This window comes from Ranitomeya variabilis, chromosome 1 (assembly GCF_051348905.1).
Source record: "Ranitomeya variabilis isolate aRanVar5 chromosome 1, aRanVar5.hap1, whole genome shotgun sequence".
NCBI classification, from domain to species: domain Eukaryota; kingdom Metazoa; phylum Chordata; class Amphibia; order Anura; family Dendrobatidae; genus Ranitomeya; species Ranitomeya variabilis.
This window is the reverse complement of record NC_135232.1, coordinates 594,049,566-594,067,819: the sequence shown is the minus strand read 5'-3', so window position 1 is coordinate 594,067,819 and position 18,254 is coordinate 594,049,566. Positions and strand designations below refer to the sequence as shown.

Sequence of the window (18,254 nt, the reverse complement as noted above, 5' to 3'; positions counted from 1 at the left end):
AAGGGATACGAGTATCCTGTCGGGTTTGGGAAGGAGAAATGAAAAGCCGGCAATTGAATTACCGGCTTTTCTCTAACACCGGTGCGTATTTCTCGCAAGTCACACGCATGGTCCGTGTGTAATCCGTATTTTTCTCGCCCCATAGACTTTCATTGGCGATTTTTTGCGCAATACGGTGACAAACGCAGCATGCTGCGATTTTCTACGGCCGTACAAGACCGTATATTACGGATGCGTAATATACGGCAGATAGGAGCTGGGCCATAGAGATTCATTGGGCTGTGTGCAATGCGTATTTTATGGACGTAGTTTATGCGCTCATACGTCCGTAAAACTCGCTAGTGTGACGCCGGCCTAAGAGTAATAGGTATAGGAGGAGTAGGTATACTAATAGTAGGCATACGAGTAGTAGGTATACTAATAGCAGCCATAGGAGTAGTAGATATACTAAGAGTAGGTATAGGAGTAGTAGGAAATCCAGGCAGGTGGGGAGCTGGAGAGTGCAAAGACGACGGCCGTTTCACGCTCTGTTTCGCTTCTATGGGTCTTTGAAGTGAAGGGGGAGGAGGGGGATTATATACCCGAAAGGAAGGTATAGCCCGCACACCAAACCTCACTTAAAATACGACAAAATACGGAGGAGAGACGCCAGCTTCTGCAAGGTTAGCAAAGGGGAAAAGCCATGTCTGACCCAGAAGGAGGATTGGTAGCGGTCGCACCCGCAGGGCCCAGTGATGCCCCCAGGACCCGCAGTGGATGCAGCCACAGGCCCCATGGTACCCCCAGGCCCCACGGTGGACACAGCCGCAGGCCCCATACCGCTACCAGGCCCCGCAGGGCCCGCAGCTCCAATAAACCGGACAGACCCCGCCGCAGCTACAACTCCCATAATGCCGCTGTCCTTGCCATATATTCCTGGAGCGGCCTGGCTTGCCACAATATTCCGGGGAGTCCCATACATTATGTGACTTTAAAGGGAACCTGTCACCCCCAAAATGGAAGATGAGCTAAGCCCACCGGCATCAGGGGCTTATCTACAGCATTCTGGAATGCTGTAGATAAGCCCCCGATGTATCCTGAAAGATGAGAAAAAGAAGTTAGATTATACTCACCCAGGGGCGGTCCTGCTGCGGTCCAGGTCCGATGGGTTTCGCGGTCTGGTCCGGGGCCTCCTATCTTCTTACGATGACCTCTTCTTCTTGTCTTCACGCTGCGGCTCCGGCGCAGGCGTACTTTGTCTGCCATGTTGAGGGCAGAGCAAAGTACTGCAGTGCGCAGGAGCCAGGAAAGATCAGAGAGGCCCGGCGCCTGCGCACTGCAGTACTTTGCTCTGCCCTCAACAGGGCAGACAAAGTACGCCTGCGCCGGAGCCGCAGCGTGAAGACAAGAAGAGGACGTCATCCTATGAAGATGGGAGGCCCCGGACCGTGACGCCCATCGGACTGGACCGCAGCGGGATCGCCCCTGGGTTAGTATAATATAACCTCTTTTTCTCATCTTTCAGGATACATCGGGGGCTTATCTACAGCATTCCAGAATGCTATAGATAAGCCCCTGATGTCGGTGGGCTTAGCTCATCTTCCATTTTGGGGGTGACAGGTTCCCTTTAAGGGTAAGCTCTGCAGCCTATTTGAGGTATTTCCCCTCAAAAGGTCAGCATCTTAACTGGCTAACTGATTGGAGCGCCCCTAAGAGAGGTAAAATCCTGGCCAGATACGGAAAAAGGAACTGTGCAGCAGATCTTTGCCAAACTTAAAACCACCTTTGACACCCGCACCACTGTAGAAATCAAAATGAAGTTTTTCGGGTGTAAGCAAAGAGCACAAGATAGCATACGGGACTATGCCCTTAATCTGCAAGAGGCACTATGGGCCATAAAACAGGTTGACCCTAACAGTGTACAGGACGGGAATAAACTCTTAAAGGAACAGTTCATTGAAGGGCTCCTGTCCAACACCCACAGGACTCAGCTACGCATCCTGGCCTTGCAAAACACTGATCTGGACTTTGCACAATTTAAGGACAGGGCCATCCAGGTGCTGCATGAACCTCAGCCCAGCCGCACAGTGCTCCCTAGGCGTACAGCCCTCACGTACCACCAGGAGGTGGCATCATATCCTCAGGTCCCCTTTGAGGCCCACGCACAGATCCTGGATGATGACTCCTCTGCAGGACTGCGCCTCCAGGTCCAGGAACTGACTAAAAGCATAGCTGCATTAGCCAGGACCATGCAGTCCCTACAGGAACCCCAAAAGGAGAAGATCAAGCTGGCTTCCAGACCTGAGGACGTCCCCTGGCGACGACAGAAGAGGATCCCACCGACCAGAGGAAGAGACAACGACCACCATCATCAGGATAGACGACCCATCTGCCGCTGCTGCAACCAGGCAGGACACATCGCAAGGTACTGTCATTTAAACGAGTGACCCCTGAGGAAGAGGGCCAACCCCCAGGAATAGGACGACCAGGCCCACAAAACTGGAGAGCCAAGTAAGTACTTCCCATTGTGATCGATGGCATCCCGATGAATGCTTTTTTGGACACCGACTCTCAGGTTACAACTATGCCTTACATTCTCTATAAACGTTATTGGGCTGACTCAGACATTACCCGTGGCCCAGATAGTGATTTGACAATAGTGGCCAGTAATGGTCAGCCTTTGCCGCAGGTTGGGTACAAGGAGGTCACCATTAAGGTAGGGCGGGTAGAATTGAAGGCCCAAGGAATGGTGATTGTTGATATTGACCGACGTGAACGTAACCCCATGATGAGCTTAGGTACTAATGTACTAATATCATTGAAAATTGTCTTGCAGAGGTTATTGTCTTGTTACAACAGGTGGCCGAACGAAATTGCTGGTTCCAGTGAGCAGAGAGTCCTGCAAAAAGAAATCAGAACCCTGGTGCAGAGACAACAGGTAGAATTGTCTGGTGGAGAAGTTGGACGTGTCACAGTGAGTGACCCAATCCTTATTGCAATACCCCCAGGAGTGAAATGTTAATATGGTGTCGGGCAGCAATAGGCCTCAGAGGTAAAGACAACCAGGTCCTGGTAGAACCTGTGTATTCAGACAGTAGGCCCACAATCCTGACAGCCAGAGGGGTGGTTGATGTCCGCAAGGGGAGGGTAACAGTATGAGTCCTTAACTGTGGAGAGAAAGAGGTCCACTTACCCAGATATGCCACACTTGTTAAACTGTTCACTGTTAATAATAATGCAATATAGGCAACAGAACCCTTGGTCCTGTACAACCAGGTGGAGGACAATGGCTCTGCAGCAGAGGTGTCAAAATGCATTCCTCGAGGGCCGCCAACAGGTCATGTTTTCAGGATTTCCTTAGCATTCCACAAGGTGCTGGAATCATTCTGTACAGGTGATTAAATTATCACCTGTGCAATACAAGGAAATCCTGAAAACATGACCTGTTGGTGGCCCTCGAGGAATGCAGTTTGACACCTCTGCTCTGCAGGACAAATGGAGGATTGGTGTCAGAAATTACACGTGGGCACAGACTCTACCCCATTACACCAAAAGCAAGGGGCTTACCGGGTGGTCCATGAGTATGAGCCGGTATTCAGCAAACACCCACTAGATTTTGGGCAGGTAAAAGGGGTTCAACATCATATCCCCACGGGAAATCATCTGCCCATTAAAGATAGGTACCAGCCTGTACCACCAGCTCACTACCAGTGTGCCAAGAGTATGTTATGAGAAATGAAGGAGGCTGGGGTAATCAGAGATAGTTGTAGCCCCTGGGCAGCTCTATTAGTTCTCGTCAGGAAAAAGGATGGTACAATGAGGATGTGCGTTGATTACAGGCAGATAAACAGCATTACACATAAGGATGCATACCCAGTGCCCAGAATTGAAGAGTCATTAGCTGCTTTAAAATCTGCTAACTACTTTTCCACCTTAGATATCACTAGTGGGTATTGGCAGGTTCCCTTAGCAGAGGCGGATAAGGAGAAGACGGCCTTCACGACACCGATGGGTCTCTCTGAATTTAATTACATGCCATTCGGACTGTGCAAGGCACTAGGAACATTCCAGAGAATCATGGAGTGCTGTCTCGGGCAAAAGGATTTTGAGACTGTCCTGTTGTACCTGGATGATGTCATCGTCTTCTCCAAGACACATGAAGACCACCTGAAACACCTGGCCGAGGTGTTTGAAGCTCTGTCTAACTTTTGACTGAAGGTAAAGCCATCTAAGTCTCACCTGTTAAAACCCAAAGTATAGTACCTGGGCCGTGTAGTAAGCACCGAAGGAGTGGCACCAGACCATGGCAAGGTCACCGTGATCAGGGACTGGCCAAAACCCAGCAACATCCACGAAGTCCGAAAGTTCCTCGGGTTGGTAGGCTACTACCGAAGGTTTATCAAAGTCTTCACTAAGATAGCCACACCACTGCAAGACCTGTTAGTGGGCCAATCCAAAAAGACCAGGAGCAAGGGTCTTCCGTTTGAGTGGAGCGACAGGCTGGAAGGATCCTTCACTCAGTTGAAGTTGGCTCTCACGGAAGATGAGGTACTGGACTACCCTGAATATGACCAACCATTTGTGCTGTACACAGATGGCAGCAACGTGGGACTGGGAGCAGTGTTGTCCCAGGTGCAGAAAGGCAAAGAAAGAGTAATTGCCTACGCCAGCAGGAAGCTTCATCCCACTGAAAGGAACCCTGAAAATTACATTACAGTTCCTTCAAGCTGGAGTTCCTCACCATAGTCTGGGCGATAACCGAGCGCTTCAAACACTACCTGGCCTCAGCAAGATTCACAGTTTTCACGGACAACAATCTGCTGATACACCTGGAGACGGCAAAACTACACTATGTTCCAAATTATTATGCAAATGACATTTTTCTCTGATTGTCCTAAATGGTCGGTGCAAATGACAGTCAGTCTAACAAAAGTCATCACCCGATAGGGTGTACATCGAATTTTATTGAAGAAACCTCCCAATGATAACAGTATAATCTCTAAAATAAATAAAAACTCAAAATGCACTGTTCCAAATTATTATGCACAGTAGAATTTCTAAACATTTGATATGTTTTAAAGAACTGAAAATGCTCATTTGAAGAATTTGCAGCATTAGGAGGTCACATTCACTGAACAAAAAGCTATTTAGCTCCAAAACATCCTAACAGGCCAAGTTACATGTTAACATAGGAACCCATCTTTGAGATCATCCTCACAATTCTTGCATCCATTAAACTTGTAAGTTTTTGGAGAGTTTCTGCTTGTATTTCTTTGCATGAAGTCAGAATAGCCTCCCAGAGCTGCTGTTTTGATGTGAACTGCCTCCCACCCTCATAGATCTTTTGCTTGATGATCCTCCAAAGGTTCTCTATAGGGTTGAGGTCAGGGGAAGATGGTGGCCACACCATGAGTTTATCTCCTTTTATGCCCATAGCAGCCAATGACTCAGATGTATTCTTTGCAGCATGACAGCATGAGATAGTGCATTGTCATGCGTGAAGATGCTTCTGCTCCTGAAGGCACATTTCTGCTTTTTATACCATGGAAGAAAGTTGTCAGTCAGAAACTCTATACACTTTGCAGAGGTCATTTTCACACCTTCAGGAACCATAAAGGGCCCTACCAGCTGTTCTGGACCAAAACATGACTCCTCAACCTCCTTGCTGACGTCGCAGCCTTGTTGGGACATGGTGGCCATCCACCAACCATCCACTACTCCATCCATCTGGACCATCCAGGGTTGCTCGACACTCATCAGTAAACAAGACTGCTTGAAAAATAGTCTTCATGTATGTCTGGGCCCACTGCAACCATTTCTGCTTGTGATCACTGTTTAGGGGTGGCCGAATAGTAGGTTTATGCACCAAAGCAAGCCTTTGAAGGATCCTACACCTTGAGGTTTGAGGAGTCGACTCCAGGGGCACCAGCAGCTTCAAATAACTTTTTGCTGCTTTGTAATGGTATTTTGGCAGCTGCTCTCTTAATTCAATGAATTTGTCTGGCAGAAACCTTCCTCAATATGCCTTTATCTGCATGAACTCTGTTTCAGTCATAAATCTCTTCATAGTATGATAATCACTCCTAAGTTTTCGTGAAATATCTAATGTTTTCAAACCTTGTTCAAGGCCTTGCAGTATTTAATGCTTTTCAGCAGCAGAGAGATCCTTTTTATTTCCCATATTGCTTGAAACCTGTGGCCTGCTTAATAATGTGGAACATCATTTTTAAGTAGTTTTCCTTTAATTAGAATCACCTGGAAAACTAATTTCACATGTATTTAAGATTGATTTCAGTGATCCATTGAGCCCTGAGACACAATACCATCCATGAGTTTATTTGAAAAACAAAACGATTAAGTCTTTAAGACACTTAAATCCAATTTGCATAATAATTTGGAACACAGTGTAGGTGCCTTGGAGCAGCGATGGCCCGGTTGTCCAACTATGAATTCACCATCAAGTACCGTGCAGGGCACAAGAATGCAAATGCCGATGCGCTGTCCATGATGCCCAACGTACCAGAGGTGGAAGAGGATCCAGAGGCACTTGAAGAGATAGAGTTGCCAGCTTTCCATCGCCCCGGAGCGACTCAGTATTCCCATTATGTGAGGAACAAGCACAATAACAAGGAAGAAGACACGCTGAACCCATTGCCCCACCATGGATCAGCAGGGACGCCGGATAGTGACCCAGCAGTCCATCTGGTAAAAGAGCTGCTGACACATGCCGATTCACACCCTGGTCCAGATGCTCCACAAGAGACTCAACAGCTGTGGAAGGAGAAGGGCAAATTGTTTATCTATGACGGTAAGCTGTGCCGGAGGAATATCGACCCACGCACTCACGAGTTGGTCTGGCAGATAGTGGTCCCAAGACAAGATGAGCCAATGGTTCTGGAAGCGTACCATGATGGAGCAGGACACTTCGGATGGAAGAAGTTAGAGATCCTACTCCGTGGAAGGTTCTATTGGATTGGCATGAGAAAAGCGATTGAAAAGTGGTGCTGAGTGTGGCCCTTGCAACCTGCGCAGAAAGGACCGTGACAGCCAGAGGGCTGCCCATAGTCACCAAACAGCCACTTGAACTGGTGGCCTTAGACCACATGAAGCTAACTCCAAGCCGGTCAGGCTATGTCTATACTTTGACCGTAGTGGATCATTACTCCAGATTCCTGTCAAGGACCAGACAGCGAATACGGCAGCCAAAGCCTTCCAACAACACTTTTGCCACAAGGTTATCCTGAGAAGGTACTAACCCACCAAGTCCCAGCCTTTGAAGCGGAAGTGTTCCAGGAGTTCTGCAACCTGTATGGATGCAAAAAGATAAGAACAACACCGTATCACCCACAAACTAACGGTATGTGTGAAAAGATGAACCAGGTGGTAATCGATCTTTTAAAACTTTGCATTTGCATGAAAGAAACTTATGGCCAGAGAAGTTACTAGACTTGGTAGATTTGTACAATCACATCCCAGTGAATTCCACCAACTGCACTCCAGCCTACCTGATGAGAGGAAGATCTAGCAAATTACATGTTGATCTTGAAATGGGAGCACCAGAAGCAACATCACCAGATGCAGATTGGGATAATGAGCGACAACAAAAATACCGCCAAGTGCAAGAGTGTGTAGAAAGAAGCATGTCTCAGGCAAGACAAAAACAAGAGAGAAACTACAATCAGGGTGCCCCTGCAATTCCCTTGTCACCAGGTGAACAAGTGCCCAAGCGTAAAATGAGAATGCACAAATTTGATGACCAGTGGGAAGCAGAACCATATACCATCTTACCCTCAAACTTTGACAATACTAAAGTGTGCCTTATAAGTAAAGACGGAGGAGAAACTTCGACCACGGTGTCAAGAGATCACCTTAAAGTATGCCCTGATAAATTGAGAGACAAGGAAAAAGACCCAGGTACTTCTCAACTTATGGAAGAAGAGGAAAAGAGAATCCATACTGTTCTTAGAGATTTTCCCCAGTCTTGGACTCAAGTACATCGAGCCATAGTGGTGCCTGTCTTGACTTTTCCCTAGTTGGAAATACCAGAAGAAGTGACTCAGAACTGTACTGAAACAGAAGAGACTTTACACCAGCGGGCTCAAGCAGCAAACGTCACCCCAGCAGTGGAACCAGAGAATCTACCCTCCTGTATCGGTGAATCTGTCATGCCCACAGTGAGTAGAAATAGTTCCAGAAGGTCATGTATACCTGTGTTACGTAGACTCACCAGAAGTGTAGCCATAAGAGAGTGCACTACACCAGTGGTAGCGAGAATAGTGAATCCTGTCAGGTCACTATCAATCCCTGTACTGCATAAGTCAATCCATAGTACTAGAGGTCAAACACCAGCTCGTTACAGGGACTAAAGATGTCAATAATTGCTGTTACCTGTTTTAAAAATGTTTGCTTATGATGTTTACAGGTTAAAAGATGGACAATAGGGTAATGGACAGTGAATTACCCAAAAAACTTTCATTGTACATAGTTGGCACCCTCTAGGTGCACCCTGGTTCTGCCCACTTTGCCGGCGTGGGTAGGACCTTGTTTCTTCAGACCTGAAGCTAAAACCATCTGGCGTGGCGAACACCAGGCCTGGATATGCCTTGTAGCCCACCCAAACCTACGTTGGGGGTTTATAACGGGTCTCTCCCATCGCTACTGTTTTATATGAACAAGGACACCCTGGTATAAGACCAGTTGTACATTTATAAAATGTTTATTTGCAACGTTCAAGCCAAAAGTGCCTCCCATAAGGGAAGAAAAAGTTATTAACCTGTTCAAATGTATTTCAAAATGTTTTCACACCTTTGTAACCTGATGTTTATGTTTCCTTTTCTCAGTCCAGGAGTACTGGATTTAACGGGGGGGTTGTGGATTACGGCAAGGTCCACAGCAGAGCCAGAGGGCACAGGACTATAAGGATATTGCCCATACCATACCTGAGGCAAAGCAGCAGTTAAAGCCTAGAGTCACGAAGTAAAAGACCCCAAGAGTACAGCTCAAGCTGCCTGCCGTTCAGGTTTCAGGTTCTGTCCCAGGACAGGAGAGAGAAAGGAGTACTCTATTAGGAGTATACTAATAGTAGCAATAGGAGTAGTAGGTATATTAATAGTAAGTATAGGAGTAGTAGGTATGCTAATAGTAAGCTGTTGTGAATTCTGCTCTTGGGCTCCCTCCGGTGGTTGTTGGTGGTAGTGCAGTTGTCTTGGGGTTGTAATCCGGGCAGGTGTTTCTGCTGATTGCAGCTCTATTAGGTATTTAGGTGTGCAGGCTCCATGAGTCAGTGCCAGTTGTCCATTGTACTTGGAGGGATTGCATCTCTCTCTGGCTCCTCATACCCTGCTGTCAATTCAGCTAAGATAAGTGTCTGTTTTTTTGTCTCTGTGCACACATGCAGTGTGCTTTGCAATTTAGTGCAATTTATTGTGTTTTTGTCCAGCTTAGACTTTGTTTGGATTTTTCAGTCATGCTGGATTCTCAGGAGATGCAGATATACTTTCTATGTCTTTAGTTAGATGTGGAATATTTGTATTATCTGCTGTGGATATTTTTAGGATTTTAATACTGACCGCTTAGAATTCTGTCCTATCCTTTTCTATTTAGCTAGAAGTGCCTCTTTTGCTAAATCCTGTTTTTCTGCCTGCGTGTGTCTTTCCTCTTATACTCACAGTCAATATTTGTGGGGGGCTGCCTGTCCTTTGGGGTTCTGCTCTGAGGCAAGATAGAATTCCCATTTCCATCTATAGGGGTATTTAGTCCTCCGGCTGTGTCGAGATGTCTAGGACGTGTTAGGTACATCCCACGGCTACTTCTAGTTGCGGTGTTAGTTTAGGGTTTGCGGTCAGTACAGGTACCACCTTTCTCCTGAGAAAGTCTCTCATGCGGCTCCAAGGTCACCAGATCACAACAGTAGGCATAGGAGGTGTAGGTATAGTAACAGTCAGCATAGGAGGATTAGGTATACTTATCTACTATATAATTGTCTAAGGGTCACTTCCGTCTTTCTGTCTGTCCTTCTGTCTGTCTGTCACGGATATTCATTGGTCGCGGCCTCTGTCTGTCATGGAAATCCAAGTCGCTGATTGGTTGCGGCAAAACAGCCACGACCAATCAGCGACGGGCACAGTCCGGCAGAAAAATGGCCGCTCCTTCCTCCCCGCAGTCAGTGCCCGCTCCATACTCCCCTCCAGTCAGCGCTCACACAGGGATAATGGCTGCATTACACCACGTTATGCCGTGGTGTAACGCACTCCCTTAACACTGCTATTAACCCTGTGTGACCAACTTTTTACTATTGAGGCTGCCTCTGCAGCATCAATAGTAAAAAGATCTAATTTTAAAAATAATACAAAAAATAAAAAATCGTTATATAATCACCGTCCGTCGGACCCCGCATCTAGAATCGGCCTTTACCGCTCCTCGTGACGCTCCGGTGACCGCTCCATGCATTGCGGTCTCGCGAGATGATGACGTGGCGGTCTCGCGAGACCACTACGTCATCATCTCGCGAGACCGCAATACACCGCGCGCCCAATCAGCGACATTGCCGCGTGATTTAAATCCCGCTTCGCAGATTGGTCGCGCCCAGCCGGCGCGCCCAATCAGCAACATAGGCGCGGGATTTAAATACTGCTTCGCTGATTGGTAACGTCCAGCCGGCGCGTGCGACCAATCAGCGACATTGGCGCAGGATTTAAATCCCGCTTCGCTGATTGGTTGCGCCCAGCTGACATTGGCGCGGGATAAATCCCGCTTCGCTGATTCGTAGCGCCCAGCCGGCGCGACCAATCAGCGACATTTAAATCCCGCATCGCAGATTGGTCGCGCCCAGCTGACATTGGAGCGGCATTTAAATCCCGCTTCGCTGATTGGTTGCACCCAGCCGGCGCGACCAATTAGCGACATTGCCGACATTGCTTCGCACTGACGAGGGCCAACAGCCCGAAACACCGTGTCTGCGAATTGAGATACTGATTTGGCTTTTATCCTAAGTCATATTGCACGACTCGTTAAAGGGTTGATTGTGACTTGTAGGATCGCTACTTCCAACAGGTGGCGCTATAGAGTTAAGTCCTCTTTTTCTCAGAAGAGGCAATTTGCATATTTAAATTCCCAGAGGAGCATTGCACGGCGAATAAGCCTCCTTACCTTGACAAGCCAGCTGGTATGTCACTCTCCATAAGGAGAAACGTTACCCCTTAGACCCCAGTCCAGAGCCTCTCACCCAGCTAAATCAGTTCTCATGCTTCGCACTGACGAGGGCCAACAGCCCGAAACACCGTGTCTGCGAATTGAGATACTGATTTGGCTTTTATCCTAAGTCATATTGCACGACTCTTTAAAGGGTTGATTGTGACTTGTAGGATCGCTACTTCCAACAGGTGGCGCTATGGAGTTAAGTCCTCTTTTTCTCAGAAGAGGCAATTTGCATATATTACATGAGTGATATCTATTGTGCATTCTATATTAGCTCAGAAACCAGACAGTATAGTCCTCTATACAGAATAATGAGCCCCATATATTGCTCCAAACAGGATAATGAGCCCCATATATTGCCCCATACAGTATAATGGCCCCATATAGTGCTCCATACAGTATAATTGGCACCACATAGTCCTCTATACAGAATAATGAGCCCCATATATTGCTCCAAACAGAATAATCAGCGCCCAATATTATGCTCCATACAGAATAATGAGCCTCATATAATGCTCCATACAGTATAATGGGCACCACAGAGTGCTCCATACAGAATGAGCCGCATATATTGCTCCATACGGAATTGACCCTATATAATGCTCCATACAGTATAGTGAGCCACATATAATTCTCCATACAGTATATGATGGGCCCCATCTATTGCTCCATATGCAATGGGCCTCATATAATGCTCCACACAGTATATGATCGGCCCCATACAGTATACTGAGTCCCATATATTGCTCCATACAGACAGAATGGGCCCCATATGATGCTCCTTACAGAATGGGTCCCATATAATGCTCCAAAAATAATTGGCCCCATAAGATGCTCCATGTATAATGGGCCCCATATAATGCTCCATATATAATTGGCCATATAAAATGCTCCATATATAATTTGTCCCATGAGATGCTTCATATATTATTGGCCCCATATACTGCTCCATATGTAATTGGCCCCATATACTGCGCCATATTGAATTGGCCCCATAAGATGCTCCATATTAAATTGGCCCCATATAATGCTCCCTATAGAATTGGCCCCATAAGATGCTCCCTATATTATTGGCCCCATAAGATACTCCATATAGAATTAGCCCCATATAATGCTCCATATATGGGCCCCTTCTGATGGTCCCCATATATTGCTCCAAATATTAAAAAAAATAAATAAAAAAAAATGAAATACTCACCTCTCGTTGCTTGACGCTGCTCTGCTCTGGACTCCTCACCATCGGCGTCTTCCTGCTCTCTGTGCTGCGACTGCTCAGGCAGAGGGTGGGCACTGGTGACGTCATCGTGCCCTCTGACCTGAACGTCACAGTCAGAGGATGGAAGATGCTGCAGCGCTGGAACCGGGAGAGGTAAGTATCGCAAGTGCCGGGGCCCGGAGCAGGCGGGGGGTCCACTCGTGGGGACCGCACTATAGCGCGCCAGTGTCCCCGATGGCGAGTGGGCCCCCTGCCTGCTCTGGGCCCTGGCACTTGCCCGGGTGCTGACGTCGGCCCTGAGTATGCTAATAGTAGGCATATGAATACTATGTGGACATTGTCAATAAGATATTTTGATATTTAAAATATTTTCACTCAGCGATATGAGAATAGAAATGATAGGTGGAGAAGAGCTGTGTCCCACTTACCCCTGTTGCATTTTTTTGTTATCAAAATTAGCACCACAATTACTATAATAACACCGATCAATGTTGGAACCAAAATGTAAAGAATTAGGCCATATCTGGTACCTACAGGGAAAAAAAGAAGACAAAAAGCATTACTAGCGGCACCTTTTATGAGCACTGATCTCTTTAAAGGGATTCTCCCAAAAGAGAAAGCTTTCTTCAAGTCATAGGACATCCTGAGCGATATATGTTCCTCATAGCCACAGTCTATCATCCCTACATATATATATATATGTTCCTCATAGCCACTTTCTATCATCCCTACATATATACAGTATATGTTCCTCATAGTCACATTCTATCATCCCTACATATATATATATGTTCCTCATAGCCACATTCTATCATCCCTACATATATATATGTTCCTCGTAGTCACATTCTATCATCCCTACATATATATATGTTCCTCATAGCCACATTCTATCATCCCTACATATATATATGTTCCTCATAGTCACTTTCTATCATCCCTACATATATATATGTTCCTCATAGTCACTTTCTATCATCCCTACATATATATATGTTCCTCATAGTCACTTTCTATCATCCCTACATATATATATGTTCCTCATAGCCACTTTCTATCATCCCTACATATATATATGTTCCTCATAGTCACATTCTATCATCCCTACATATATATGTTCCTCATAGTCACTTTCTATCATCCCTACATATATATATGTTCCTCATAGCCACTTTCTATCATCCCTACATATATACAGTATATGTTCATCATAGCCACATTCTATCATCCCTACATATATATGTTCCTCATAGTCACTTTCTATCATCCCTACATATATATATGTTCCTCATAGTCACATTCTATCATCCCTACATATATATATATATATGTTCCTCATAGTCACATTCTATCATCCCTACATATATATATATATATGTTCCTCATAGCCACATTCCATCATCCCTACATATATATATGTTCCTCGTAGTCACTTTCTATCATCCCTACATATATATATGTTCCTCATAGTCACATTCTATCATCCCTACATATATATGTTCCTCATAGTCACTTTCTATCATCCCTACATATATATATGTTCCTCATAGCCACTTTCTATCATCCCTACATATATATATGTTCCTCATAGCCACTTTCTATCATCCCTACATATATACAGTATATGTTCATCATAGCCACATTCTATCATCCCTACATATATATGTTCCTCATAGTCACTTTCTATCATCCCTACATATATATATGTTCCTCATAGCCACTTTCTATCATCCCTACATATATACAGTATATGTTCATCATAGCCACATTCTATCATCCCTACATATATATGTTCCTCATAGTCACTTTCTATCACCACTACATATATGTATATGTTCATCATAGCTACTTTCTTTCATCCCTACATACACAATTGCTTCTCATAGCCACTTTCTATCACTGCTACATATACATATGTTCCTCATAGCCACTTTCTATCACTCCTATCATTTTCTACTTATACATATGTTCCTCATGATCACTTTCTATCACCCCTACATATATAATTGTTTCTCGTGGCCACTATCTATCACCCCTACATATACATATGTTCCTCATAGCCAGTTTCTATCATCCCTACATATATAATTGTTTCTCATAGCCACTTTTTTTATCATTCCTACAAATACATATGTTTCTCAAAGCCACTTTCAATCACCCCTACATATACATTTGTTCCTCATAGCCACTTTCTATCACCCTTACATATACATATGTTGCTCATAGCCACTTTCTATCACGTGTACATATACATATGTTCCTAATAGCCACTTTTTATCACCCCAACATATACATATGTTTTTCAAAGTCACTTTCTATCACCCATTATATATATATACTATATATATTTTTCCAAAGATTCCTAGAAATGACAAGAAATATATATTTATTCCTCCAAATATTTGAACACCTCCACTGTCCACACTAATATTGTGACACCTAAAGCACTCTGTGCTGCTGTAATTATTTTTACACAGCGTCTGTAATAACTCCTACTCCTATGTGAAATTTTAAGGTAGATATTTAAAGTACAAGGCTACCGGACACCTGTTTTTCCGCTTTATACATATTTTCACTGGGTCTTACCCTGATATGGATTGCACACAGATGATAATTTATGCTCGCTTGACTCCTCGCTTACAGTATTTTTGGCGGTGCACCGGAAGGTGCTGTTAGCGTTCTCATTGGTGATGCTGATCTCTAATGTGCTGCCATCATGAATCAGGAGCTTATCATCTCTCATCCAGCTGAACGTCACGTTGGTCCCGCTGTGCATCAGACACGTCATGGTGACCCTACAGGTGTTATTCTGGGAATCCTCCGTTACACTCAATGTCAAATTGGAGATCTGTTCTGTTCCAATAAAATGTAATACTATATTAAGTAAACAGTAAATAATTTTATTTTAGATTTTGCAATATTCTCCTCTTTTACAAAGTTTTCCCTACCTGACATCCATAGTAAAACTCAGTTACCTGCAGCAGGACAGTAAGAATAAAGGTGTCAGATCTATTCGGACAATTTTAGGCTCTATCATGAATCGCTGTACCCAACACAAACTTTAAGATTCGGTTTAGACCAGCGTAATTTCAGTCTGTGCACATCAGATTACACATAGACAACACAAGGACTAATTCGCAACAGTGATCATCTCATATGTTTTGCCAGAGACAATGCGACTTTTACTTGTGTATGTACACATAGTGTATACTTGCCAATATTAGAGTTGGGAGTATATGGCTATTTAAAGGTTAGCTGTTAGTGTTGATTGAGAACTGAAATGCTTGAGTGCCCGAACTGCACGTCGGATGCTCGGATGTGCTCGAATCGAGTAGCGAACATAATGGAGCTGAATGGGAGATTCAAGCATTTTTCCGGTGAACAGTAAAATTCTCTCTCTATCTTTCACCGCCTGGCTCAGATAATTCATATGACCGAGCACTAGAACACCACACAATACTCAGCACTCCTCAACACACAAAAGAGCACCCCAATGCTCCATCGAATATTGAGCAGTGCCGAGCACGCTCAACCATCACTGGTAGCTATCATTTCCAAACAGATTTTATATATGGGCTGCAAAAGGCTGCTGATCAATAGGGTCCAGGTTTCAAGACCCCACAGATTGCTCAAAACATGGATCTGAAGCTCTTGCAGATTGAAGCACAGCTCGAAACGCTCAGAGCGGTGTACAGACTCGATAGGGTGTCTGGTCTACATTCTAGGATAGTATCTGAAAAATTGGGATAGCCCTTCAGGACTGCTGATGGTGTGTACCTGTCCACAATCTGAATGAGAGCACAGAATTCACACACTCTTGTGAACTTGATTTAAGAGTATACAAGTCTTTTTGCTACGTTTTTGTAGAGGAAACTAAGCCAAAACGCTAAGATTTTGAGGATGATTTGGAGAGTTTCTGTTCTGTGTCTATGTGCACACAGAGTCTTTTTTGCAGAGTTTTCATAGCAGAAACTGAGCAGAAGTGACAAGTTTTTTAGAAGTCTTGTATTTTTTAGGAGGATTTAGAGAGTTTCCACTCAGTTTTTGCTCCAAAAACTTCTCAAAAAAGTATGTGTGCATACAAAGAGTGTGGATGGCATCAGACAACTTTGTGCCCACAGTCCCATTGCAGGTCATTTGATTTTGTCCACCAGGGCTCTGGGGAGTGATAAAGGGCACATTCTAAGGATTTGATGGGTCTCAACCTCTTCCTTACACATGCCATGCACCTAATTGTCTGTTCCTTAGATTCAGTTGCATCCACTTACACTATCCACTGGATACATGCGTGTTTCACAGATGAAGAAGGCTGTGCACCTCACCTTGCTACACATGTGCCATGAAGAAAGTTGTACTGTCCTTGCGCTGAACGTACTGGAGTCTCACCAGTGACATGAATTAATTTACTACCTAATGCCAGGTTTTTGACATTGACATGTTTGGACCAGTAAACCCCTCGGTGGTTTAGAAGTCCCAATACTACTGATGACTTTCCTTTAAGTAGAAAACATTCAAATTTGTCATCGCCATGCACCCATCTTTCTCAGCCTCGCCACATCTTATTAGATAAGATAAGGAGGATGGGACTCACCATAGACTTTCACCTCAAAGTGACAAATGTCCTCATATTTGTTTGTCTTTTGCAATGTGAGCTCGTAATCGCTCTCATCCTCCTCCTGTAATGGCTGGATCACAACAGATAAATCTTTTGTATTAAACTGGTATCTACTGTGGGAATTATTTTGGTCATTTTCTTTGGGGGTCTTTAAATTGTGTTCCAGTACCATCTTCTTTGATGTGTAATTTGTGCTCCTCAGGTACAGTTTTTCATAATCTGGGTTGCTTTGTAATTTATATAGAACCAAAGATTTTCCAAGGGTCCCATTCCAGGTCTTCGTATCTCCACATAGATTGGAGTCACCTTCAAGAAAAATGGACATCAAGTCAGACCCATGGAAAGGATGATAAATATGTGATCGCTGGTAGTCTGATTGTTGGGTCCCCCCGCCGTTTTCAAAAACGGAGGTCCCAAATTTCTATGCATGACTGAAACAGACCTCCATCGACATGGGATCCCCACAGGCTGCATGCTCACATTGGGATATGGCTCATATAGGGATTTACCAACAAACCAATTAAAAAATGCTTAAATCTGATATGCAAATTGCCTCTTAAGAGAAGAAGAGAACTTAAACTCTATAGCGCCACCTGTTGGAAGCAGCGATCCTACAAGTCACTATCGAGGGGGCAACACTCCGAAACACCTTGTCTGCAAATTGAGATTCTGATTTGGCTTTTATCCTAAGTTACCGTATATTGCAAGACTCGTTAAGGGTCAATAGTGACTCTTAGGATCTAACAGTGCCCTATATAAGTAATCTCACAGCAGTAATGTACAATGTGTACATTACACCACCATACAATTAATAATAAAGGGTAGATTGTGCTGCATGGAGTACCCAAAATATGCACAAACCCCAACTCAAAGTACATATACACAGGGAACCCTAAGCTAAAAAGACACAATAGCAGTAGATTATAGAAAAATTAAAACTTACCAAAATGGTAAAAACACATACAAAATACCACGCACAACAAGACAGACATGCTTCAGAAGTCGCCTCGAACAAGTCTACAGAGGTAATGCTTTAAAGTGCATCGCTCAGCTAAAATTCTGTAAACGGAAACTTTTTTTTTTCTTTTGTCAAACCACTGAAGTGAAGCAAACATCCTATATATTTCAGGTGAAAAAAAGTAAAATCTCACAGTCCCATATTCTGCTTGGTCCGTGGAAAAAAAGAGAAAAAATTGACAAATATTTTTATTACAGATTTTTTTTTTTTTTACTGATTGTCCTCTGCTC

The 18,254-nt window shown here is 44.4% G+C and overlaps 1 protein-coding gene across 1 annotated transcript in view; it reads right to left on the bottom strand.

Moving 5' to 3' along the window:
- Positions 1-18,023, bottom strand: part of LOC143807642 (signaling lymphocytic activation molecule-like) — a 38,898-nt gene extending 20,875 nt beyond the window's left edge. Inside the window, exons 1-4 of the mRNA XM_077289482.1 lie at positions 17,950-18,023; positions 16,983-17,312; positions 14,978-15,244; positions 12,820-12,921 (exon numbers count right to left, since the gene is read on the bottom strand). Coding sequence (XP_077145597.1) covers positions 12,820-12,921; positions 14,978-15,244; positions 16,983-17,312; positions 17,950-17,998 — 748 coding nt within the window. The 5' untranslated portion in view covers positions 17,999-18,023. The remainder of the gene's footprint in view (positions 1-12,819; positions 12,922-14,977; positions 15,245-16,982; positions 17,313-17,949) is intronic.
- Positions 18,024-18,254: the final 231 nt, after the last annotated feature.